The sequence below is a fragment of the Vigna unguiculata genome, chromosome 4 (assembly GCF_037176805.1).
Source record: "Vigna unguiculata cultivar grain cowpea cultivar isolate G323 ecotype 2 chromosome 4, ASM3717680v1, whole genome shotgun sequence".
Classification (NCBI taxonomy): domain Eukaryota; kingdom Viridiplantae; phylum Streptophyta; class Magnoliopsida; order Fabales; family Fabaceae; genus Vigna; species Vigna unguiculata.
Window position 1 is genome coordinate 3,377,917 of NC_140795.1, and position 24,733 is coordinate 3,402,649.

Below are 24,733 nucleotides of genomic sequence, written 5' to 3' on the forward strand. Positions count from 1 at the left end.
CCCACAAAATTTAAAGCATGCAAAATGAAATAAAAGTTTTAAAAAACTAAATTGCAAGGAAAATAAAAAGCAAATAAGAGAAATGACAAGAAAATAAATGGATAAGACAGAAAAAAAAGTTGAAAAAAGATATGTAAAAGAACTTTTGGTAAACGATACACCAATAACAATTATTAAGTTTTATAATTTTAACTTTATTTGTAAACTCATATTTTTTTTCGTAATTATATGTATTAACTTATTATCTAAATATTTTATGTACGTGTAGTTGTGTAAACTTTATTTATGTTTTATTTTAATTTTAAAAATAGCAATACTAGATTTTACACTATTACCTGTCATCAAAACATTACAAAACTTATTATAATTTTAAAAGACTTCTAATAAAACTGTTCAGATGATCAATTTCAGTTCATTGATCACTTTAAACCAATTTAAGAAATTTTGTGTCTGTTTTTCAATTAAAAATTACAGAATAAATAGTGGTAAAATAAATTATGGACATATTTTAGTTTTTAATATAATAAAAAATGGGATTATTTATCATCACTTTGTTTGTATTGGATTCCATTTACATCCCTGCGTCTTTGTCAGAGGTAGGCATGGTCAAGCTTCATCTTCTTCATTTCTTTTTATATTTTATTTGTTATATTATATTCACCTTTATTCATAATTTTTTCTTCCTTCATTCAATAGCGTTCATCGCTTTCGCAGAGCTGTCAATGGAAGCGGCTGCGACTGCAACTGTCCTCACACCACCGTCCGCTCCACCTCGGCCTTCGGTTTTCCTCCGACGACCTTCCGCACTCGCCTTCCCTTCGAATCTTGCCTTCTCCACTAAGGTTTCAATCGATTATTTATTTATCTTTTTAATTTTTGGAGTATTATTTGTGGTAGCTAGAAATGTATGTTGTGGTTGATTAGAGTAGTTTAACATTTCAATTTATTTTTTTCTCCCTCAGCTTAGCTTGTTTAGGTGTTTTTCTTACATTGATGATGTTGTTGACTTGAATAAAATGTGTTGTCTTGGGGCTTCTGCTTGCTTTAGGGAAAGAGAAATTACGAGTAGTGTGTTTTTCTTATAAGAATGTGCTGTTTAGGTTTTGTTTGGACAAACTTATCCTGTGGCTGAAAAGTGAAAAGATAAATGAATTAAATTTATCTTGTGAGCTAAAATCAACTTACGTGCTTCATTCTTTATTATAAAATTAAACTTCTCTCTCATGAGCTAAAATCAATTTATTCAGTTCAACTTTTATTATAAAAATACTTCTAAGGCTAATTTTAACCTGGCATAACTTTATTTTAATTTACAAGAGAAGTTTAATTGTTTTTTCCTTCTTATTTTCTTCTCCATCAAGTACTAATCGAGAAAGTTTATTCTGATTGTTTCTTAATGGTTGGTTGTTTTTAACATGTTTTTATTGTATCGTGGATATATGATTCGGTTTTAAAAGGGGTTATACAGAGCACGCTTGTGTCTAATTTGAACTTGCACAAAGTATATTTGTAGTTTTTCTCTTGTTTGATTGTGAAATTATGACGTCTCTTCTCTAACCTTGTCATTTGTCAAGTGTTTTTGGTTTGCATGAATTAATGTGCTTTTGTCAAATATTTAATTTTATTACTATTTATTTTATTTTTGTTGCATATAAGAGGTTTTGGGGATTAGTTATTTGCGTTCTGAGTGTCCTTGGTGGTTGGCAGTTGAGCACTTCTGTATCTGTTTCCATCTCCAAGCAATGTCACGGGAGACTTAGAGTTGGACGTAAAAAGGGTTTTGTAGTTAGAGCTGCATCATCGATTCCAGAGTCATCTGAACCAAGTTCCAATGTTGCTCCACTTAAACTGGAGTCTCCAATCGGCCAGTTTCTCTCTCAGATTTTAATTAGTCATCCACATCTTGTGCCTGCTGCAGTAGAGCGGCAACTTGAGCAATTCCAAACTGATCTTGATGGTGATAATCAAAAGAGAGAGCCTTCAGCTTCGGGCACTGAATTAGTTCTGTACAGGTTTGCTTTACACTTATATCTGATACTCTTCTAAGTGTACTTTATGACCATATATTTCTGATAAATCTGGAAGATAGTTTCTTATTATTTAGTAAAATTTAAACAATAAGCAACCCATAATCCATCTATATACATAAATTTATAATTCCCCTCTCGTGCATTGGTTTGGCCCCCCTAACCGGTTGATGCTACATTTTACTCTATGGATAAACAAATATTTTCAAGTAAATTTACTTGTTTAGCTCTGTCCAAATGTCAGTAATTCACCCTTTGGAATTCAACATAAGAATCTTTGCTATCTGTGTCTTCTCCTTTCGAGCACCTGTGCATTGTTTTTTCTTTTTCAAGTAAATTACACAGTGTCATTCGGTTTGGTTAAAAGCCAATTTCTTAAGGATATTGTTCTCCATAAAATTCCTTTTAATAATTTCTTTCAATGCCCTTGGTTTTCCCTCTACCTCTCCTATGAGGCTTAAACTACCATGTGATGTACATCTCCTATAACTTTCTTTGCGCATGTCCAAAGTATTGAAAATAATTACTCTTGCCTGGAATTATTACTTTATTAGATTGGCAGGTTCATTTTTTGTTTTTTAAGATTATTTTGGTGGAGGGGCAGAGGACGTTTTAAGGAAGAATTAATCATTAATGCAAGAAATATTTTTGAAAATAAGGCATTTGTTTGCATAGAAGTGGCGTTCTTTTTTATCATGTGCGAAGTTTGAGTTTCGTGTATATATCATATCTAAACTAAATAATTCGAAGTAACTGTTTGGTGGAGAAATATTGTCTGTATCATCTCATAATAAGCGTAATGGTTTGATAGATTTGAATTTACTTGTGGAGCTGCTGAGGGTGCAATATTTCGTTGCTTTATTTTTAGATTTGATTGTGTTTACTTTGAATCCAGCATAACATTTTATATTAGCACAAGAAAATCAGTTTGTTGGAATGATGTTTCTTTGTTTAGTTGCTATTTTCTATTTGAAATTGTTTTAGTAATTATAAAGGACCGAGGTGTGTTTTTATCTGAATAAAAGGAAGGAGGTATTGACCACTGCACTGGCTTTTAAAATTTTCCAGGAGAATTGCTGAGGTTAAGGCTAAAGAAAGGAAAAAGGCTTTAGAAGAGATATTGTATGCATTGGTGGTGCAAAAGTTTATGGATGCCAACATTTCTCTGATTCCCTCCTTAACCCCAAACCAATCTGGTCGGGTTGATTCATGGCCAAGTGAAGATGGAAAATTGGAGGAGCTTCATTCACCTGAAGCCTACGAGATGATCCAAAACCACTTGGCTATCATTTTGGGCAACCGTTTAGAGGATTCAACATCTGTCGCTCAGATCAGCAAAATCAGAGTAGGACAGGTCTATGCAGCTTCAATAATGTATGGATACTTTCTTAATCGGGTTGTCCAAAGGTTCCAGCTGGAGAAGACAATGAAGATTCTTCCTAATATGGCGGAGGAAAATAGCATTCAACAAACTGTTATAGACGATTCCAGAGTCAGCAATGGAAAGGGCCCTTCTCATGTCACGTCTCATCCTGAAATTTCTACTTTGCCTGGTGGTGGCATCAGCTCAGGGGGATTTAGTAACGGTTCAAAAGTCTCCAGGTTGCGTACCTATGTGATGTCCTTTGATAGTGAGACATTACAGAGATACGCAACAATAAGATCTAAAGAGTCTGTCAGCATCATTGAGAAGCACACTGAAGCACTGTTTGGAAGACCTGAAATTGTTGTTACACCAGAAGGGGTAATCGATTCTTCGAAGGATGAGAACATCAAAATTAGCTTTGGTAGCTTGAGGAGACTCGTTCTAGAAGCTGTTACTTTCGGTTCTTTTCTGTGGGATGTTGAGAGCTACGTTGACGCTAGGTATCATTTTGTCCTGAACTGAGTTCTGCTCATTCCCATGCATCCCATGACAAATTCTATATGCACTGAAGTTCCAATGTTTTCCACCTGTTTCATCATAATGAGAGTTGATCTGATTTTCACTAATGGAAGGATACATTAGAATTTTCGCATTTGGTTATCCTTTGTTGTCGTGATTTGTATCGAAATAACCATGTAGACCTATCAAAATTCAAATTACGATTGGCTCTGGAACAGTTATAATAAGGATGGTTGATGTAAAGTGGCTGAGTTCAAGATTTATTTTAGTGAGATGTACATACATTTAATCAACTTTTAACGAATGGAAGGACACCCAATTCATGACCATGTTTGTTAAAGTTGCATGAATTTTATACTAACTCTTGTGTTTTTTTCTCCTGTTGTTATCTTATCAAGTAATTTTAACTTATATACTAACACTATTTTATTTTCTGAAAAATAAAATAAAATCATTCAGCACACAGGATAGAGGATTAGCCTGCAGGTAGCATTGACTGTAATAACACACTCTTCTATATCTTGAATAAACTACAAGATAAAAAGTATAATAATAATCATATTTAAATTATTGGCTAAAAATTGATATAAACAATTTTCCACATTTAAATGTACATACCAAGAATCCTTTTATAGCATCCATCAGGGGAACGAGATTTTGGTATTTCAGTCTTTAAGATTCATAACAAGCAACTTTTTTCCTGCCATACCTGATACGGAAACAAGAACTGCACAACTAAAATTAAGAAAAATTGCATCGCAAATAATTCTTTGAACTTCTATGAACAAGAAGCATCAAAAATAGAAGATGTGTTGGAAAACAGTTTCATATATACAAGAAACCTTGATTCAGTTTCGTATCGTAGCTGATTTTTTGCCGCATATCGTGATCTTCAAATGCCGCAAGGCTCGCATTAAATTCAATAATTCGAACTAAGGACTTGGGTGAGTTGGTTTTTCTTTTAAAACCTTCATTGAACTTAATTCGTGAATTTGGTTTAGCCAAGAAATTAGTTTGTATAATAATGTTTCATTTATATGTTGAGTTTTGATATTATATTTAATCAAAATTACGTTTTTACAATATTAACTAACTTAAGATATATAATATTATATTTAAAATATAATAAATTATTCAATTTGATCTTGGTTTGTAATTAAATTCGAACCACATCATCCTCATAAAAATATGAAAATCGCACCTCTCTTCCCTTCATTCATCACCTTCTTCCTATTGTATATATTTATTAAAAAAACATTTTAATTGTGAAATCTGAAATGTTTTATTTATTTTGTATTCTAAATTGTATGCAAAATATAAATTCGAATTATGTAATAAGAGAATAAATTTGGAATTTTGAAGTTTAGACGGGTGTTAAAATAGTCTATTTGGTAAGATCTTCCTTCTTTTATTTTATTGCACAAATGAAAGATATACTCTCCTTCGTCTCTCTGCTGGTTTGAAAAACTTTACATCTTTGCATCAAATATAAAGGATTAATATATTTTAGTCTTTGAAATGCAAAATTAAAATCCATCTCTCTCTCTGAAATTGAAACTTTGATATATTTTGGTCTTTAAACTTTAATTGATATAGTTTTTTTAAGTCAATTGTTAAATTTTATTGATGTGTCAACCGTGTTTTCCGGTTGACATTGAAACGAAAACAAGTTAAACTATGTAAATAACTCAAATGCGAGCATGAAATGTGTTTGACACGTAAAAGAAAAAGGTTAAAATACCTTTTTGGTCCCAATTTTCGTCAACTTTTTTGAATTAGGTCCCAATTTTCGCGGGGTGCTCAAATAGGTCCTAAATTTGGTCAATTTGATTCAATTAGGTCCTAATTGGGTAACGCCGTTTAAATTGATAACGTTTCACTGTACAGTTGGCTTTTCCTTGCTACGTGTCGAAATACTAATCCTACGTGTCAGTGTTTGCTTTATAATGAGATGGTTAATTAGGGGGTTAATGACATTAAGTTTTTAATTAAGAGGAAAAAAACAAAGAAAAGAAAGTAAAATAAAAATAAAACATAACAAGCAGCGCGATAAATGCAAGTAGAAGGGGTTAACCCATCTTAAGGTCTTTGCTGAGGGAATTGGGGGTTTAGGTTACTGCGCTGGAATTTGGGGAAAACATTCAACTCGATTTTTAATCGCAATTGGTACGGGGTCAACGTGAATTCATCGCACATATCTTAACCAGGTTAGGTTTTCTATTGCGTTAGCGGTTTCAATTTCGTTTTTGGTTTTTGGTTTTTGGTTGTTTGCGATTTTCTTTTTCGTCGTTTGCGATTGGGTTGGTGTTGGTTTCGAAAGCGGTTTTGTTTGTTTTATTGTGCTATTGTGTTGTCATTGTCTGCTATTGTATGGCATCCTGATTTTCGTTGTAGTGTCCCACTCGTTTGTCCTGAACATGTTTGTCATTGGATTGGGGTTGTGTGCGTGCTTTGTCGGTGTCGGTGCGGTTTGTTTGAAAGTTGTGTTACCTTTTTTGTTCGTGGACCCTGTGTATGTTGTTTCAAATGTTTTATGCGATATTAAATGTGTTTGTGGACCCTGCTTACCAAATGTTTTTTATATGTGCCAGATATCACTTGTTTGAAAAAGTTGTTTGTAATGTGTGATGAGACTTTCGAAGTTGTGGTCCACCATGGTGGAATTTTTAAACAGTTTGGTCCTATTAATTACATAGGTGGGGAAACCACTGTTTGGGATTGTGACCCAGACACGTGGAGTTATTACCTGGTGCAGAACAACGATTTTGTATGAGGCATTTGTACTCTAATTTCAGAAAACGGTTTGGTGGCCAGAAGTTGAAAAACCTAATGTGGAAGGCAGCAACTGTGACACACCCTGTGGCCTGGGAAAGGGTAATGAGAGATATTAAAAAGGAGAATGAAGATGCTTTCAAGTACCTCATTGCTATACCACCTAGGTATGTGTTGAAATCTCATTTATTTTATAGTATTTAATATCAACACTGACTTATCATAATGTTTGTTTCTACACAGGTTTTGGTCCAGATCAAGATTCACTAGGAATGCTGTGACTGACACAGTAGTAAATAACATGACAGAGGCATTTAACAGTGTGCTTGTTGATGCTAGATGCAAGCCTGTTATCTCAATGTTGGAAGACATACGAATATACATGATGAAGAGGTGGCAATCTAAAAGACAAAAGCTGGAAAAAATGGAAGGGCAAATCTGTACTAAAATAAACAGCAGACTACAAGAAGAATCCAAAAAAAGTAGATACTGGATCCCAAGGTATGATTTATAAATTGGTTGATCATGTATAACCTCATCTTTGTTGATGATTTCTGCTGTAGAATCTGATATGTCTATATGAATTGTAATGTAGTTGTGCTGGGGGGAAAGTATTTGAAGTTGCACACCTATCAGTGCTAGGTGACAAGTATGTTGTCAACCTAGACACCCAAGATTGCAGCTGTAGGAAGTGGATGATAACTGGCATCCCGTGCTGCCATGCACTTGCTGCCATCAGGTTCTTGAACTTGAATGCAGCAGATTATATCCCCCTATGTTTCAGGAAATCAACTTTTGAAGAGATGTACAACTCCATTATCTACCCTATCAATGGACAAAACATGTGGCCCACCACTGATTTTCCAGATGTCATGCCTCCACATAAAAGGATTATGCCTGGGCGACCCAAGAAAAAGAGAAGGCTGGAACAATGGGAGTTGAGGAAAGATGATACCCAATTACGAAAAGGTGGCCATAGAAAAAGATGCAGAGTTTGTCGTGAACTGGGGCACAATAGAACAAATTGCCCACAACTGCCTACACAAGGACAGTCCTCACAGCCAAGTGATGCTCCTCCACAACCAACCCAGCCATCTCAAGAGCCAATTTCTGCTACTCAACAACCAACCCAGCCATCTCAGGAGACAATTTATGCTACTATACAACCAAACCAGCCATCACAGGACCCAACTTCTGCTCCTCCACAACCAACCCTGCCACTCTGATTCACTTCTTTAATGTATATGTAATCTGGTCTTTAAGTTTTAATTTTGATGGCTGTTATTTTGTAAAATTCATTAGCCATTTTTGGATAATTTGGATCACAGACATTTTCATTTTGTAAGTTGGTAAATTCAGGATTATGGTGGACAACAACTTGTTTAATCTCAATTATGAGGATTTTGGTTATTTCTGAATTATAATTTTATTAGTACTGACATTCTTATACGACTTACAATGCAATTAATTGTATTAAGAACATTATTAAACAGGAAAAGTTTATCCAGTACACAATCTACTTAAACAATTTTTTAAAAATTTGGGACCTATTTGAACATCAATTACAAAAGTAGGGACCTATTTGAACAAAACTAACACAATTGAGGACCTCATTGAACATAAATAACTTAATTCATTCATAATTTTCGAAACTTCGTACATCAGAACCTTCACAATTACAACCCTTTTTTGTCAATCTTTCAGCATCAACGCCAACATCACAACGTTTATCAACCCAACGATACTAACAACTACGGCTAATACATTAAAGCATTTTTTCAGATCCCTAACTACATTCTCGAGATCTTCTATCTTCATGTTTTGGTTCACAATAAGAACTTCTTTTTCTTCATCAACGTCTTCGTACCACCATTGAAAAAAATTGCAGGAAACACCACCACCTTCACTCTGCCGCTGTTGATGAACAGAAAATACATAAAAGATTCATTAAATCAGACATACCCAGAACAATAGCAATTGATTCAATTAAATCAATCTTACCTTGTAGTTAGCACAACCCCAGAATTTTCTACCCACATTTCTCGAAGTTCTTGCTGTCCGCACAACTGCAGCTTGCCCACAATCACAAATAGGTCTTAAAGCTTGAGTGCGAGAAGCGGGAACACTACGCTGCACGCAGTTATTACAGTATGAAGAAGATGATTGGGTCCGAGACATAGCTGCAACAAAGCTTCAACCATGAGCAAGGTCACACACGACGAGATGGCTTATTCGACTTTTTATAAACCCTAACACTTTCTTTTTTAATTTTCATTTCTTGCATTTAATTAAAAACTTAATGTCATTAACCCCCTAATTAACCATCTCATTATAAAGCAAACACTGACACGTAGGATTAGTATTTCGACACGTAGCAAGGAAAAGTCAACTGTACAGTGAAACGTTATCAATATAAACGGCGTTACCCAATTAGGACCTAATTGAATCAAATTGACCAAATTTAGGACCTATTTGAGCACCCCGCGAAAATTGGGATCTAATTCAAAAAAGTTGACGAAAATTGGAACCAAAAAGGTATTTTAACCAAAGAAAAATTAACGCAATTAGGTTAAAAAGACTATATCTATTCTTTTTTTAAATTTAGGGACTATGATGTGTCAAAGTTTGAGACAATTATGAATTTTAATTTTGCATTAAAATTTAGTAACTAAAAACATATTTAATCCAAATATAAATTTAGTAAGGACGATAGCAATTGCATTTTTACCAAACTAAAATAATTGAGAATGTTGATAAAAATTGCCTAATCAATAAAAGATTTAAAGGATTCCAATACAAAAAACCATGCCTCAGGGTTTGCATGGCTTTTTCAAGTTGTTTTTCCTCTTACAACCAATGAGAAATTGATCACTAAACTGCTAATCTTTCAATTTCTCTGGTTGAAATTTCACTGATATGCTCCCTCACTGCTCTAACTTATTTCATATTCTACTATTCAACCATTGAATTATGTCCCTTGTGATGTTTTCTCGTTCAGGTTCAAAGAGGAGGTCATGTGAGAATCCTTCATAGAGTTTGATAGTTTTGTCTGTTGAGGATGCCTGTTCATACAGTTTTCGAGAAGCATCAGGATCAGTAACAGAATCAGCAGTGCCATGGAGAACTTGAAATGGAACTCTCAGTTTTCTGAAATTTTGTTGCAAGTACGTTGTAATTCGAAGAATTTCATAGCCAGTACGTATTCTCAGAGATCCGGTACATACTAGTGGGTCTGAATATTTTGCATGCAGAGCCTCTGGATCTCTACACACCGGTAATCCCTTCTTATATGCAGAATTGCATTCATATGTTGGCAGCAAAAAGGAAAGTATGGGTGCAAGTGCCTTTCATCAAGAAAACATAGAGATGAACACCGCTTCTATCCAATCATGTATGTATGTGCAAGCATGCCATGTTTTCTATACACAAAATATGTTATGCATTGACATTGTACAACAATTTACATTGTTATCTCATCACAAACCATCATGTACGAAAGTTTGTTGACTTTTACAATCCACTCAATGTTAGGAATTCATTTGAAGTTCCACGTCGAGTAAAAATAAGTATGAAGATGGCTAACATATAATTAGAATTGTAAATCCATTGTCTTAAGGTTTTGGTTGAAAATGGTGTTCTGATCTCTCTTATATGAGCATGTTCACAACTCATTGGTGTCTCTCCTTAGAAAAGCTCACACTCAAAAGTCATATCAATGGTGATTTCTTGTTAGTTGATGATGGTAAACTGTTTTATACTGTCAATGCATGATCATTGAACTCTTTACATATTCTGATGTAAATGAACATGTCAGAATGTATATATGTATATATGGATGGATGCAACAAGCTGTGTGTTCTAACCACCAAAATTGGATGAGAAGGCTCCACTCCAACTGCTGGTGAGGTGAATGTAGCACCAACTATTCTGGCTTCAACCTTTGGATCAAGCAGTGCCTGCAATATATTTATATACATAGCAGTGAAAAGATGAATCAATTTTCCCCTAGAGTAAGCTTCATGAATCATTTAATACAAGAGTTTGTGAAACTGATTAGTGTAAAAGGTTTTTACATTGATTACCAATGAGAAATCATCATGCATAGTACTTCACTTTCATTGACTTCTACAATAATTATCTTAAAAATCACTTGTGACATGATTTAATATTTGATGACAGTGTGAAAACCACAGAAATTAAGCTCTTTACACAAGCCCACCTTCAGAATAATGGCTGCACCTGTTGAGTGTCCATAGCAGAAACATGGAAGTTCATGATTTTCATTGAGAATCTTCTCAACAAATACTTTCTATTCATCAAAAATGGTGTATATCAGAACTTATTCAGACAATACCCTACAAAATACTTATAGGTTCTAGAATATACCATATCAGAAACAGCATCATCAAGAGAATGGACATATGCATGTAGCCCATCACTCCCACCATGTCCTACACAAATGTAAGGATTAGCAGAAAAAAAAATCAGGTTTTGATCTAATATTAGAAATGAAAGAGACATAAGAGTAGAACACAATCTACTAGATTATAAAATAAAGAGTTCAAGTTTTCATGATATATCAATAGGAAACTTAACTCAGTGAAAAACTGAACAAGTAAGATTTAAGCAAGTAATTAGTCTTTATCCATAGAAGAATTCTGTGATTTATTTTCAGACTCTGACTTAATGTTTGAGCTATTATATTGTTAAACAAGCCAGACGCAACACGCACAGATAATAAGCTTACTCATAAACAGGAGCTTCACATGTTACTTTATCGCACAAATATGCATCCAAATAACATAGCCCTGCAACATCCAAACATACATGCATGTTGAAGAACAATGGTGACAACTAAAGTATCAAATAAAAAGAAGACATGTTGAAGACATGTCTTCCATAATCCAATTCTATAATATAAATAAAAAGAATGACATAAATTTGTTACAAGAAATTTTCTTCACATTTTCACTACAGCAAGAACTGAATTGTTTTTGTAGAAACTGCAGAAATCGGTGCATCCTCCTTATACCAAAGAGTGTAAAATAATAATGTATGTTAAAAAAATTGTTCCATCATCCTTATGCCAGTTATACACAGACAAGAACATGAATTACTATCAATTCCTGCACATTTCATGCATGCTCATAAACTAGAATTAGCTTCATACTTACCACTCCAATCCATTCCATAAACTTTGTAACCATTAGCATTCAGCTGCTTTGCAAAATCACTATATCTGCTACTGTCAGAGAATAATGGGAATGGCTTCAGGAAAACAAAGAAGTAATGTAAAATCTGAAAGGCTTCAGAACTAGAAATAAATATCTCACTTTCTCTTTTTTGTTTCCTTTCTATCTCTCTCCTTCTTCCACCCAACTCACCCCATAAGGGGGTGTCAGAAAGAACGTTGTTATACCCGTACATAATAAATAACTAACCTGTGTTCATTTAGACCATGCAGAAGAAGAACGAGTCCCCTGCACAAAGTAGGTAACCTATTTTAGATGTCCAATTTCTGTCAGAAAGAAAGGGAAAATGGGGTGGGGTGTGGGGAATAATCTGAAGGAATAAATGCATAAGCTTTCCTTAAAAACAGAAATAAAAAACGTTTGCAGTAGAAACTGTGCATGTTATGCCATACTTGAATACCTTGTTTTCAGGAAATGAAATGTTAAAAATGCTCTAGATGCAAAATCAACATGAAACGTCTAAAGAACCAAAAATATGTTAATAAGTGAATTTTAAACCTAATTCAATCCTACAAAATCGACTTGTAAAACAAGATTTGTATCTATTTATATATTATGAAATCATGTTGAACTATCCATAATCCGAATGAACTTTTAAACCTTTCTTAATGAAATGAGTATTAAAATCTCTTGATATCTACCTTATCTTGTGATAAACTGGTGTCCAACATTGTGTGAAAATGGTGTCACCCCTTTTGGTTCCCAAAATCCAATACTCCCTCACACACCTTTGATCATCATCCTCCACCACCCTCCTTATGGCCAATTCCCTCCTTGCCACCACCACACCAACACCACTTTTCCTCGGCACCATCTTCGCCGGCATGCGCACCATTGCGCCTTTCCGGTGGCATTCCTCCTTGCTGCTCGGCTTCTCGGCCGGAGACACCCTCCTCGGCCCTCTGAACGGCAGCAGCAGCAGCATGGCAGCCGCACATATCAACGTCAACAAGCTCTTCAATGCTCTGAAAGATAACAAGGCACTTTCCTTCAAAATGAAAGCCTCTCTCGCCATTTTGTTCCAAATCCACGCACCCTTTTGCTGTTAATGACTCCTCTATCTTCTCACGTTGTTTTTTTTCTTCTTTTCTTGAGGAAAATGTTGAAAAACATGAAAGAAGAAAGAAGAAGATGAAAAAAAAAAAAGAGAAAAATGAAGGGGAGATTTTGCTTGTTATGAGAACATTCAGAAATATTGCAGATGATAAAAATAGCACTTATAAAACGGGATGATGAACAGGATGGCCATGAATGATATGGCATATATATATATATATATATATATATATATATATATATATATATATAACGATGATGAACAGAACAAATACATGCAGCGTAGATATATATTTCTACAGTAACAAAATGTTATGTGTGAAAGTTTATTAACTTGTATAACTATTTTAAAAATCAAACAGAAAAATATTCTAGCTAAACAAAACTGGTTGATAATTCTATATTAATCACAGATTATGTTTACAACACATGTCTATTAACAGAATGTTAATAGTACATTAATTCCATCCATTTTCAGAGTATGAGTAAAAGGATAGAAAGAGATTGAGGTTAAGCACTACACGTGGTGTTTCAGAAAATTTTAAGGTAAGATTAAGTTGAAGCAGTCAAGAAAATGACATGACGTACAAACAAACTTTCCATAAAGTGAGGAACCAGTGGATTGTTACTAACGGATTCAGAATATATACAGACACTTCGGATCTTAGATATTTATTATAGGATAAATGATAAAAACATGTGATGAATAAACTATGTTATTGGATGTTTGATTCTCGAAAAACACGATTAAAAAAGATAAGATTCTTTTACATTAAATGTAAGTCCAAAATAACTTACACCAACTTTCAATGGACAATTTTACCAAATCTAACGATTCATATCAGTTCATTTAAAAATGTGCGGAGAAAAAGTTTTAAGGTAAAAAGAAAACTATGCAACAAGAAAGAAAACACCACCTTACTGACTCACTTAAGTAAAATTATCTGAACAATTAGATTTCATAAAACTAAGGATTAAGATTTGATGCAAGTACTTAGATTTACATCTACTTTTAATGGATAGAAAAACACTCTCTCTATATATAGAAAGAGAGAGAGAGAGAGAGAAACACACATATATACATTATCAAGGAAAATCATTACTAAAAAGGGTTGAGAAAGTCAAATGAACAATTTCTAATTAAATGCACAAAGGCACTTTTTGACCATAAAAAGCAAACCATGACTCAAATTAAATCATTGTGTTTCATCCCATTATTCCAATTGCTTAGGTTCTCTGAACATTAGGTATTTTTCTCCATTTGGAATTATTCAACACACACCCATATAACCAGATTTCGGAGACAAATTGGTATCACTAAGATTTGAGTCATCATGACCATAACTTCGAACAAATGAGAAAATTATTCATTAATTTGCTATGAGACCAATCCATAGGGGTATTGTAAATCGATATAATTACAATAATTTAACCAATTTAAAAGGCTATTCATGCAAATGATCTGCTATAAACCAAACTCTAATGAAAAATCCACCGTAACACAACGTAAAACAGAGCAACATTTGCACCACTTGATTGCTGCAGCGCCAAAACTGCAACTGAATTTATCTGACAGTGGTTTTGCAGAAGCATTTCTCATCTTGTTGACAGTACTAGTTTCATGGGACATCTAACAATAACTGCAAGAACGGTTTCAAACATGATGTTATCAGAGTATGGTTTCAGGACCTAGCTATTGACTAATAATGTTCCAGTATAACTGCAACTTTTGACTTCATTGATCCCTCCAAAAACAAAAAGAATCGTGAAGTTCAGCAGCTTCTAGCATGTAACATTACCTTAAAGTCTCAATTTTCTTTACCTGATGGATTGAGCAACTTTGCTGTTGTAACTAAAATCCTAACCATCTTGCATTTTTTTCATTTTCTTTTTCAAGGCCTTGTCAAAGTTGTTGCTTGACAGAGAAAGAACCTGGTTCAGCAGTAACCTTACCCCAGATTTCTTCATGATTGCAAATCTAGGCTTAATCCTTTTCTCTAAGCTGTATCCAAAATACTGAGGAAACTTAACCAGCTCAGAGTTTGGGTATCCAGTGGTCAAAAAGAAATCCCATTTTGGAATCAAATTTTCAGTCAAGCTAAAAGTATACAAGGCTCCATATCTTGAAATCATGGTCCCAATTTCTTCCAAAGTGTATCCCCTCTCCAAGAAAAATGCTGTTATAGGTTTCAGGTTGGCCTCAATGCTAAGACCAAAATTCTGTGGGCATCTGAATAGAAGAATGCCAACATCAGCCCCTAAAGAACGGAAGTACTTCGCCGTCGGTCGGAGATTGTCCTCTACACTATAACTAACGATATGCGGGCAACGAGTTAAAATCTTACCTATATTCTCTTCAGATAGGCCCAATTCAAGAAGGAAATCTATGCTTTCCATCACTTTCTGCCTGCTATAAGTTATCAAGGCCGGGAAGCGATAGATCACCTTTGGCCATTGCTTCTTGTCAATACCCAATGACTCTAAGAACTTCATGGTGGGTTTAAGATTTTCAGATAAACTGAAACCACATAATTGAGGCCTTTTACTGAGAATAGATGGAATGTGCTCTTTTGGCACCCCAAGTTCAAGAAAAAACTCAACCACAGGCTTAACTTTACCCTCCAAGCTATAGTAGGCAAAAGCCGGGAATCGGTGTGTGATACTTCGAATCTGATCAATATCCATACCAAGTTCCATGAGATAGACAATATGAGGGCGCAGATTGCCACCATCTTGGTCTGTCTCACTCACTAGTGACACAGCTTTAAGCTTCTTAGAGTCTAACACAGGACTAGAAGGAGAAACTGGCACTGCTGATTTGTCCTTAACAGGTGGATTTGGATAGTTTTCCACTACATCCACTAGAATGTCACCATGCTCTTCAAACAGGGATTCAAGATAAGGGATAAGAGCATCCCTGATCTCCAAAGTTGTAAGCTCTCTTCCTGTTTGTTCCAATAAAACTGTGATTAGCAGTGTTCAACACAGAAGAAAATTATGAAATGAAAAAGAGTAATTGTTGTGACAGAACCTGCAAGATACCAAGATCTGTGTTTGGAATGAAGCTTTGAGACAAGGTGATCAATGAAAAGATCTGACTTGTTGATGGTTCTAGCAGCAACCGCATTGCTCAAACCTTGTTTCTTCAAGAACAAGGCCAATACAGCCTTGGCTTCTTCCTTTTCTGCTACTAACAGTGTGGGAGACACCACTTTTAAATTCAATGACCCGTCTATGCCTGAAGAAAGAGCACCACAATGAATGGTCTATGCTTATTAGAATGTTACATGAACCTTGTGCCAATTTCAACATCTAAAAGTAAAAATTAAAAACAAAAATTCTAACCTGATTTTGCCTGGCAAATGAAGACCTTTGCAGGAAAAGAAAGTTGAGTCCTGATGTAAAACATTCATAAGTGAAAAAAAAGTTCATATAATTTCATAAAGAGGAAAAAAAAACATATACAAGAGAATGGAAATCCTTGCATGCATCTACTAATAGAGAGTTAGACAGACAGAAAAGCAAACAAAAGAAAACCAAGAAGATATTGGGGTGTCAGCCAAAGCTATTCATGGTGAATTTGAGTAAAATACTTAATTAAGGGCCTACTGAATATGTTCTTATTATATAGTGTTTATGTTTAAGCTGTTTTTATAATCAAAATAAAGAATAGGATTTGAGTGTTTTCATATAGTTATAAGTTGTTTTCCTAAGTTACAATAGAGAACTTACCGAAAAAAGCGTATGGACATCTCATAAGCTATTCTATGTTCTCTTAAACACATGCAGGGATTATGTCATAAGATAAGTCATCTATAGTATAAACAAGCTCTTTGAACCTAAGGGCTAATAAAAATGACTTATTTTGAGAAGATTTTGCAGGAAAATTGTTATCATAAGTTCTTATTAAAATAGTTTTAAATCCTCCTATATCGTCCTTTTCCTGATTATCAAAAGTATATAATGTTTTCTAGAGCAAATTACATTGATACTACTACCTTTTTTCTTCTTAAAAATTCACAAGATACACCCATACTTTTTTTTTTCTCCCACATTGAGCCTCTTAACTGTTTCAAATACATTAAACTAGCACGCTCTAATACTCAAGAAACACATTGCATCTTGCATCCATGTAATGAGTTTACTCACAATTTAAAAAAAGAGGAACATATTGTGAATTTTGGGAAAAAAATCACAAGAAACACCTTCTACTATTCAACATACACAAACGCAAACACACCCACAAGCTCATTCCCTGAATTTCCTCTCCTCCCTCTTGATCCTCTCATTGGGGCTTTGAATTTGACAGAATAAAAAAACAAGAAGAAAAAAAATTGACACTAGACATGCAAGAAACTTTGGATAGAGTGTGAAGTGCACGAAAAGAGTGAGGAAAAAGGGTACCTCGTGGTTGTGCAAGAGAAGAATCTTGCAGAATAAAAATGGTGGGGTAGTTGAACTGAGGAGAAAGTCTTCATCTTCTTAGGGTTGAGTTAGTTTCTGTGAAAAAGAAAGATTTTTTCATTACTGTATCGCTGCGCGGACTACAGACAACAGACAGAATCATGGGAGATAAGATACGATAGATGTTGCAACCAAGATTAAATATCTTTGGGTCTTTATTATGTATTTAGTAAAAAATAATAATTTGGTTGCTTTATGATTTACAATTTTTATTTTATTTCATTAAGTTTTGTAAGGAAATCAAATTTTTTTATTGGTTTGAAACTTGTACGTTCACTGGGATAGGAGATTTGGTTATCAATAAAATTTATAATCTTATCCAGATTAATACAAAATAAAATTAAATGTAAAATAAATTATATTTAAATGAAATTTTTCATTAAATATACAATTTTTTTTCTTATTTGTGTAAAATGTATTTCTCATTTCAAATTTAAGAAAATTTAAATATATAGCTTATTGTATTAAATGTGATGTAAGTGTTTTTATTTTAGTAGATTTTAGAATTTTAAACAATAATTAAATATGTGTCTTTAATTATTTTTGTAATGTACCATATTATTAGGGGTGGCAATGCGGGTCGGCCCGGCCCGTATAAGGCTCGCACAACGCGGGCTGGGCTACCCCGTTTCGCACACTTTATGCGAGCTGCAAACACTAATATTTGTCTTTTTCAGATATACAAAAATTAAAACGTTAATGCAAGAGTTTATAAAAAAGTAATTAATATATACAAGTGCAAGTTTTTTATTTTATTTTATGCGAGTTGCAGGCCAGCCCATGCAGATTGCGAGCTTATACAGGCTGGACCACTACGGGTCTGCGGGCTCACTATCCTAGTCCGTCCCACGTTTTTTTCGTGGGCCTACAGGCCGGCCTGAATGGCCACTCCTACATATTATCGTCATTAATTAAGAGTATTTATGATGTGATAAATAGAATTTTGTAATAAATTATAATATTAACATTTACATGTTATTTGTTATGAAAAATATTTTATTTAATTTTTATAAAATATATAGACAAAATAAAATTTTTTAAAAATAGTTTAAGCATTACAAAATATTTAATCATTTAAATAATAACAAAACCCAAAATATTTTTATTTCGTTGTCCTATTTATTATTTTTATTCTTTTTAATCTTCTCCGTTTAATGGTAACAAGTTCAAGTAATGCACCACTGGTCTTGGATTCAGTAACACAATCCATTCGGCCAATTCCGCGTTTGTGAGTCCATTTTGAATATCATTTTTTCTTGCCACACCTTCATTATTACTAAATGTAGACTTTTATTAATCGAGAAAAAGATTAAAATACCCTCTTTCGCTGAACCATTTCAATATTTCTGCTACTACAGTCTCCAATGCTACAATTCCTTTCTTTATTGCATTCTGAGAGGAAGAAGAGAAAGAAAGCTTATTCACCAGAGCACGTTCCATAAGTTATTATTTATGTTTTAGAAAAATTGTTCTTGAAATTATATTTTAAATAGTTCGCTCTAAAACATATTTTATATGTTATGGAAAATTTGTACCAGAAAGTATTATATATGTTAAAAAAAAATCTAAAAAATTTGTTTTGAAGTACATCTCATTTGTTCAAGAAAACTTGTTTCAAAAATTCTGTTCCAAAAATCATGTTTCAGAAATTTTGTTTTGAGCAATTTTCAGAATAAATAATGCATAGTTCATTTCTAAAAAAAATGATCATGGTAAAAATCATTCAAGTCCAGTTAGAAATTATGGAATGCAAGAAGAAAATGGCTTTTGCAGGCTAAAATTATTAAAAAGGCCGATCTATCTATTACAATATATAATATATAAACAGATTTTCTCTTTTATGTTCATATTTCAAAATATTAGTTTTATCCTTTAAAATATAATTATTTATTAAATTTTAAAAAATTGATTGTTACTTTTATATTTTTTTTTATTTATCAACAATTATTCACTATTATCACCTATTAATATAACATCACGTTTATTTAAAAAATACGTAAAATTTTTTCGATTGCTTGTTCGAGAATTATGATCTTTAGCTATGGAACTGAATCATTTCCTTATATCTGAGAAGAACTTCCGGATTGATAGGAAGGAAGCTTAATTGGACTGAATCCGAATTTTTATTCTATGATTGATCAGTATAAACATCAACAACTCCGAATTGGATCAGTTTTTCCTCAACAAATAAGTGATTGGGCAAAAAGAATCTTACCTAATGGAGAGATAGTGGGGAAGGTAAAAAAACCCTATACTTTTCATTATAAAACCAATAAACCTGAAAAAGATGGATTATTTTGTGAAAGAATTTTTGGGCCTATCAAAAGTGAGATTTGTGCTTGTGAAAATTATCGAGTAATCAAAGATAAAAAGGACGATCCAAAATTTTGTGAACAATGCGGAATAGAATTTATAGATTCTCGAATACGAAGATATCAAATGAGACGTAACAGGCCAGTAGTTTTGTAAAAGGAATAAAAAGATAGCAAGTCTGTCTGAAGTAGTGTCTTTTTTTTCCTAATATGACATAAGAAGAGACAATATAATGTTAGTATATACACACATGAAATAATTGAGTACGAATGAAAATCTGATTTAATATTCAAACTGGCAATAATTAATTTTAAAATGTACAACTTAAATCGATTCATCATACTACAACTTAATGCCAAGTTAATCTTTAGAAAAACAATTTCATACTATTTCCTTAAACATTTATGCTTAGTGACGAAACATCTTATAAAGCTTAACCATAAAATATAATCACGTAGGTATTCTCTTTTATTCCATATTGAAAGTATAATCAATCACCAACGTCTAAATTTTTGAACAATTATAGACAAATTACTACCAGTTATATGCTGACAATTTTATATTAACTAAATTATCATCAAATTACAATAAATATATATATATATATATATATATATATACTTATATTAATTTATATAAGCAACTTTTCACATGCATGAATGCAGGTCAGAATTATTTTGAAAGTGATGACAGCATAGTGGATTTGGTGCAGTGAGGATTGAGGACTGAACTTCTTTTTAATGCATTTTACAGTTTTTTTTTTCAACTTCATTATTTTATTTTACCTCTCTCCTTTTTTTTCTATCATACAAGAAAATATAAATATAATTTATCCTTTTTAAGGTTTGGATCAGGGAAGAAGCCTTCGAACAAGTCAAGTGGTTTACTGAGTCAAATGAAGTAAAAAAAAAACGTATTTATTATAATTGATAAAGTGATGGATTTCTTGCTCAACACAACAAGTGGAGACACGGAAAAAGTTACTTTCGTACAACAAAGTGGTTGGATAGGGACATCGTGAAGAAAGATGAAATGAATGTTTTCTAAATCCGGTGGACCAAGAAGAACACGTTTTTTTGTTGTTAATAATAATTGAACCCCATTGTTGTTATCTTCTCAACATTTTTCTCTGTTTTCCCAATTCTCTTCTGAGAGTTTCTTACCGGTAAAGATGGCTACTTTGACTGTGCCCCCAGTTCCCCCTTCTCCTAGAGATGATGCACTGCAACTTTACCGTGCTTTTAAGGGTACCCTTTTTCTCTTCAAAGTTCAGTTATTGTTTATGCTTTGAAACACACGTTAAAAATCTGAGCTTTAATTAATTAGGTTGTTATCTGTGTGAAACTTCCCTTTGAGGAACATGCTATTTCTGCACAAAATGTTAAAGTTCATGTTGTCGGTGTGAATTTTTATATAACATCCTAGTATTAACCTTTTTGCATGCTTGGTTTTAATTTTGAAGTTTGGAAACAAGCCCTGATTGACAATGTTGCTGTTTTCTTTTGTGTTGCGTTGATTTTTGGCTTTTGCATGTAAATGTACATTGTGAAGAGTCTTGACTCTTGAATGTTTATTTCTTATGTTGCTGTGAACTTTCTCAACCCTAATTTGAACCTTTTTTCTGTTCTTCATACCCGTGATTTCTTTCTAATTGTGATGTTTTCACAGGATTGGGTTGTGATACCAGTGCTGTCATCAATCTTCTTGCTCATCGTGATGCTACGCAACGTGCCTACATCCAACAAGAGTACAAAACAATGTATTCTGAGGAACTTTCCAAACGTTTAGCTTCAGAGCTTAGTGGAAAGTTAGAGGTACACTAATAATCAAAATACACCAGTAACATGTTTGGAGGAAATTTTCCATAAACTTATGTAAGAAAAATAAGAAGAAAAAGTGATTTTTTTTGCTTAAAAGTGCTTATGGAGAAATTGCTCCAAACATTCATGACTTTGTGTTGTGGAGATGTTGATATTTTAAAGGTACAACGATAGTAACTTGTGGAAAAGCTGGTACAACTACTAACAAAGAACAAAAGTATATCTTTATGCATGATATATGTCATATATGTCAGGAATCCAAGTTTGAGTCTAAATCGGACATTAAGTATAAATAAGAACATTGAATGAAGAAGATTCACAAATTTATTGTTTTAAGATTTTAAATTGAAAATAACATCAACAATATGTTATGTGAATTTGGCTCAAGTTTCATTGTTGTTATAAACTCATGAAACAAAACAGAACCGATGAAAGAGCATAAATGTGTTTTAGACAAAAATAGACATCTAAATAGATTATACTTTATTGTATGCCTAGTGATCACGGTCACGTTATTCATTTACTAGAAACACATTTGTATAGAAAACTAAATCATATGTATCTTAAAATTTAGAATAATGTTTTCCAACATTTCTGGTTTGTCTTACATGTTCTTCTTTTTTCTGTTTATCAGAGTGCAGTTCTTCTGTGGTTGAAAGACCCTGCAGGACGTGATGCATCAATCATTAGGAAGTCTCTGGTAGAGGTGCGAAGCCTTGAAGGTGCTACTGAAGTTATATGTTCACGGACTCCATCTCAGCTGCAGTATTTAAAACAGGTCTACCATTCATTGTTTGGTGTTTATCTTGAACATGATATTCAAGCAAACACCAGCCCCGGGAGTGATCATCAAAAGGTGAGCTTTCTCTTGCTAACATTCATGAAATCAACCTAAGATGATGTGATTTAGGACATGTTTTGATACAGTAATTAATGCGTCAACATTTTTAAGTGAGCAAATTTCTACTAATTTGTTTATATATGGACTAATTGTAGTTAATGGAGAGTTTTCTTTTTCTCTTGTCAACAGAATTATCTAATTTCGGAGTATATATAAATGACAGAATTAACTAACTTCTGAGTGTTGTTTGTCTTGAGCATGACAAACACCAATGGAGATTGTACCAGCAAAAGGGTGGCAAAGGCATCAAAATGGTGCAATTTTGTCTTCAAAATTAAAATGATGTAATTTTGAAGTCGTGTCAGTTTGATACAACTTCATTACACTGAAGTCGTACCAAGCTGACACAACTTTAATTAAAATTAAAAAAAAAATTACAATGAATTGAAAGTCATACCAAGTTAACATAACTTCAGTTTATATCACAATATACTAAAATCATATCAAGTTAGCACGACTTCAATTAAAAGTGAAAAAAAAAGAGATTACAAACGAATTGAAGTTGTACCAAATTGGCACAACTATTTTAGAATGAAGTCGTACCAAGCCAGTATAACTTCAAAATTACACCATTTTGGTAATTTTAAAGTCAAAATTGCACCATTTTGGTGTTTTTTGCCGCAAAAGGGTACTATTAGCAAAAGGGTACCATTAGCAGTAGTCTTCTTGGCCTTTGATAAGATCTCCTTCCTCTTTTCTGCAGAAAAAAGGTACCTTTAATGACACTTCTACACATAAGTTAGGGGTACTTTAGGTGCAGGGTTTTGAGAAAGAAATCTATGAAAAAGTAGTTTCCTTTCATGTTCAAATCCATGAGTTCCTTTCAAGTTATTAGAAGAGTGGAAGTGCTGCTATTGATACCTTTTATGTATGAAACTTGTTTCAGCTGTTGCTTGCATATATAAGCACACCTCGTCCTGAAGGTCCTGAAGTTAACAGAGAAATTGCTCAGAAGGATGCAAAGGTTCTTTACAAAGCAGGGGAGAAGAAACTGGGAACTGATGAAAAGACCTTTATCCACATATTCAGTGAACGGAGTGCTGCACATTTGGCTGCTGTCAGTGCTTATTACCATGACATGTATGGTCACTCTCTGAAGAAGGTATCTTCAGCACTTTTAATTTCTTTGATTAAATTTACTCTTTCTTCTCATATTTTTACTGTGCTTATTCAATCTCAATTTATCAGGCAATAAAGAATGAAACATCTGGGCTGTTTGAACTTGCACTTTTGACAATTGTCCAATGTGCCATTCATCCAGGAAAGTACTTTGCTAAGGTATTCCACTTCATTTCAACTTTTGATGAGTGCTTCTTCCAATGCTATTTCAACAATTTTTTTGTTCAATGACTGACAGAAAGAGGACACTTAATGTTACTCATATACTGCATTATGATGCACGGATACGATATGTGTATCTGATATGTCAATATGCTTATTTTGCAAGTATTATGATATGATACATGATATATGCATAAATGATGCCTTGTGATTTGTGAAAGCCAGCATTATTTGAATTGATTGTTCAGATATGAATGTGGAAACTTTTTAAAATGTGTGACCACCATTCAGGTTTTGCATAAGGCAATGAAAGGTTTAGGGACTGATGATTCCACACTGATAAGAGTGATTGTGACAAGGACAGAGGTTGACATGCAGTATATCAAAGCTGAATATTCAAAGAAACACAGGAAGACTCTGAATGATGCAGTTCACTCAGAAACATCTGGTCACTACAGGGCTTTTCTTCTCTCACTTTTAGGCCCTAATATCTAGCCAACAACATGTTCAATGATGTTTCATGTGCAGTAAACTCATTCTCTGATGGTTTAAGATTGGTTTGTGATCCATGTAATGTAACCGATCTCTGCTTGTAAAATAAGGTTGTTCTTGTTGTTGTTGTTGTACACTTGTACTAGTGCTTTGAGAGTATTAGTTTCAACCTAATGCATTGATGAAGAACTGTTGTGTATTAAATATGCATAACTATATGTTTTTTCCTGTTTTAACAGTCAAATTGAGGTTAGAAAAGCTATTACTTTCTTCCATTCAATCTTACACAGATGATTGACATCAGTTTTAATAATTTTACTTAAAATTAAGATTTGAGGGTAAACATTAGTTATCAACATCTTAATACATTTTTGTTATAATTGGACCACATAACTATTTATAACCTTTACTTTTAGAGATATAATTTAAGGCTAGGGTTCTTCTGATATTTTTCTGCTACAAAATATAGG

The 24,733-nt window shown here is 33.4% G+C and overlaps 5 protein-coding genes across 8 annotated transcripts; 3 read left to right on the top strand and 2 right to left on the bottom strand.

The window, feature by feature from the left end:
• The first annotated feature begins 564 nt into the window (after window positions 1-564).
• On the top strand, window positions 565-4,155 carry LOC114182387 (UV-B-induced protein At3g17800, chloroplastic-like). Its single transcript, XM_028069260.2, has 4 exons — window positions 565-596; window positions 697-842; window positions 1,708-2,012; window positions 3,096-4,155. Exons 2-4 carry the CDS (start codon window positions 723-725, stop codon window positions 3,913-3,915), a joined length of 1,245 nt encoding a protein of 414 aa, XP_027925061.1. The 5' UTR covers window positions 565-596; window positions 697-722; the 3' UTR covers window positions 3,916-4,155.
• Window positions 4,156-6,922: 2,767 nt separating this feature from the next.
• Window positions 6,923-8,050, top strand: LOC114182738 (uncharacterized). Its single transcript, XM_028069671.2, has 2 exons — window positions 6,923-7,185; window positions 7,280-8,050. The coding sequence occupies exons 1-2, from the start codon at window positions 6,986-6,988 to the stop codon at window positions 7,908-7,910; spliced, it is 831 nt and encodes a 276-aa protein (XP_027925472.2). The 5' UTR covers window positions 6,923-6,985; the 3' UTR covers window positions 7,911-8,050.
• Window positions 8,051-9,432: 1,382 nt separating this feature from the next.
• LOC114182507 (uncharacterized) lies at window positions 9,433-14,109 on the bottom strand. Of its 3 annotated transcripts, none has more exons than XM_085672695.1 (7): window positions 12,578-14,109; window positions 12,126-12,164; window positions 11,859-11,926; window positions 11,071-11,135; window positions 10,904-10,993; window positions 10,548-10,640; window positions 9,433-10,028 (listed from the first exon to the last, which is right to left on the bottom strand). In XM_085672695.1, exons 1-7 carry the CDS (start codon window positions 12,949-12,951, stop codon window positions 9,627-9,629), a joined length of 1,131 nt encoding a protein of 376 aa, XP_085528821.1. In that variant the 5' UTR covers window positions 12,952-14,109; the 3' UTR covers window positions 9,433-9,626. The 3 variants fall into 3 exon arrangements, with proteins under 3 accessions (XP_085528821.1, XP_027925191.1, XP_027925193.1); XM_028069390.2 differs by having other exon boundaries at window positions 11,859-11,929; window positions 12,578-13,215; XM_028069392.2 differs by lacking the exon at window positions 10,904-10,993 and having other exon boundaries at window positions 11,859-11,929.
• Window positions 14,110-14,337: 228 nt separating this feature from the next.
• On the bottom strand, window positions 14,338-17,593 carry MDA1 (Mitochondrial transcription termination factor family protein). Of its 2 annotated transcripts, XM_028069232.2 has the most exons (5): window positions 17,397-17,593; window positions 16,338-16,387; window positions 16,024-16,230; window positions 14,815-15,937; window positions 14,338-14,632 (listed from the first exon to the last, which is right to left on the bottom strand). In XM_028069232.2, exons 1-4 carry the CDS (start codon window positions 17,468-17,470, stop codon window positions 14,853-14,855), a joined length of 1,416 nt encoding a protein of 471 aa, XP_027925033.1. In that variant the 5' UTR covers window positions 17,471-17,593; the 3' UTR covers window positions 14,338-14,632; window positions 14,815-14,852. The 2 variants fall into 2 exon arrangements, with proteins under 2 accessions (XP_027925033.1, XP_027925031.1); XM_028069230.2 differs by having other exon boundaries at window positions 14,338-15,937.
• A 3,138-nt stretch (window positions 17,594-20,731) lies between these two features.
• LOC114182518 (annexin D5-like) lies at window positions 20,732-24,507 on the top strand. Its single transcript, XM_085672822.1, has 6 exons — window positions 20,732-21,016; window positions 21,438-21,583; window positions 22,224-22,445; window positions 23,377-23,592; window positions 23,679-23,768; window positions 24,063-24,507. The coding sequence occupies exons 1-6, from the start codon at window positions 20,941-20,943 to the stop codon at window positions 24,264-24,266; spliced, it is 954 nt and encodes a 317-aa protein (XP_085528948.1). The 5' UTR covers window positions 20,732-20,940; the 3' UTR covers window positions 24,267-24,507.
• Window positions 24,508-24,733: the final 226 nt, after the last annotated feature.

Coding starts and splice junctions, on each gene's coding strand:
- LOC114182387 (XM_028069260.2), top strand. CDS start 723: ATGGAAGCGGCTGCGACTGCAACTGTCCTCACACCACCGTCCGCTCCA. Junction 843..1,707: donor ATCTTGCCTTCTCCACTAAG/GTTTCAATCGAT, acceptor GGTGGTTGGCAG/TTGAGCACTTCTGTATCTGT. Junction 2,013..3,095: donor ACTGAATTAGTTCTGTACAG/GTTTGCTTTACA, acceptor AAAATTTTCCAG/GAGAATTGCTGAGGTTAAGG.
- LOC114182738 (XM_028069671.2), top strand. CDS start 6,986: ATGACAGAGGCATTTAACAGTGTGCTTGTTGATGCTAGATGCAAGCCT. Junction 7,186..7,279: donor AGTAGATACTGGATCCCAAG/GTATGATTTATA, acceptor ATTGTAATGTAG/TTGTGCTGGGGGGAAAGTAT.
- LOC114182507 (XM_028069390.2), bottom strand. CDS start 12,951: ATGGCGAGAGAGGCTTTCATTTTGAAGGAAAGTGCCTTGTTATCTTTC. Junction 10,994..11,070: donor ATGATGCTGTTTCTGATATG/GTATATTCTAGA, acceptor TTTGATGAATAG/AAAGTATTTGTTGAGAAGAT. Junction 10,641..10,903: donor GTGCAGCCATTATTCTGAAG/GTGGGCTTGTGT, acceptor AATATATTGCAG/GCACTGCTTGATCCAAAGGT.
- MDA1 (XM_028069232.2), bottom strand. CDS start 17,470: ATGAAGACTTTCTCCTCAGTTCAACTACCCCACCATTTTTATTCTGCA. Junction 16,388..17,396: donor TTCTCTTGCACAACCACGAG/GTACCCTTTTTC, acceptor GTTTTACATCAG/GACTCAACTTTCTTTTCCTG. Junction 16,231..16,337: donor CATTTGCCAGGCAAAATCAG/GTTAGAATTTTT, acceptor CTCTTTCTTCAG/GCATAGACGGGTCATTGAAT.
- LOC114182518 (XM_085672822.1), top strand. CDS start 20,941: ATGGCTACTTTGACTGTGCCCCCAGTTCCCCCTTCTCCTAGAGATGAT. Junction 21,017..21,437: donor ACTTTACCGTGCTTTTAAGG/GTACCCTTTTTC, acceptor ATGTTTTCACAG/GATTGGGTTGTGATACCAGT. Junction 22,446..23,376: donor CCGGGAGTGATCATCAAAAG/GTGAGCTTTCTC, acceptor AACTTGTTTCAG/CTGTTGCTTGCATATATAAG.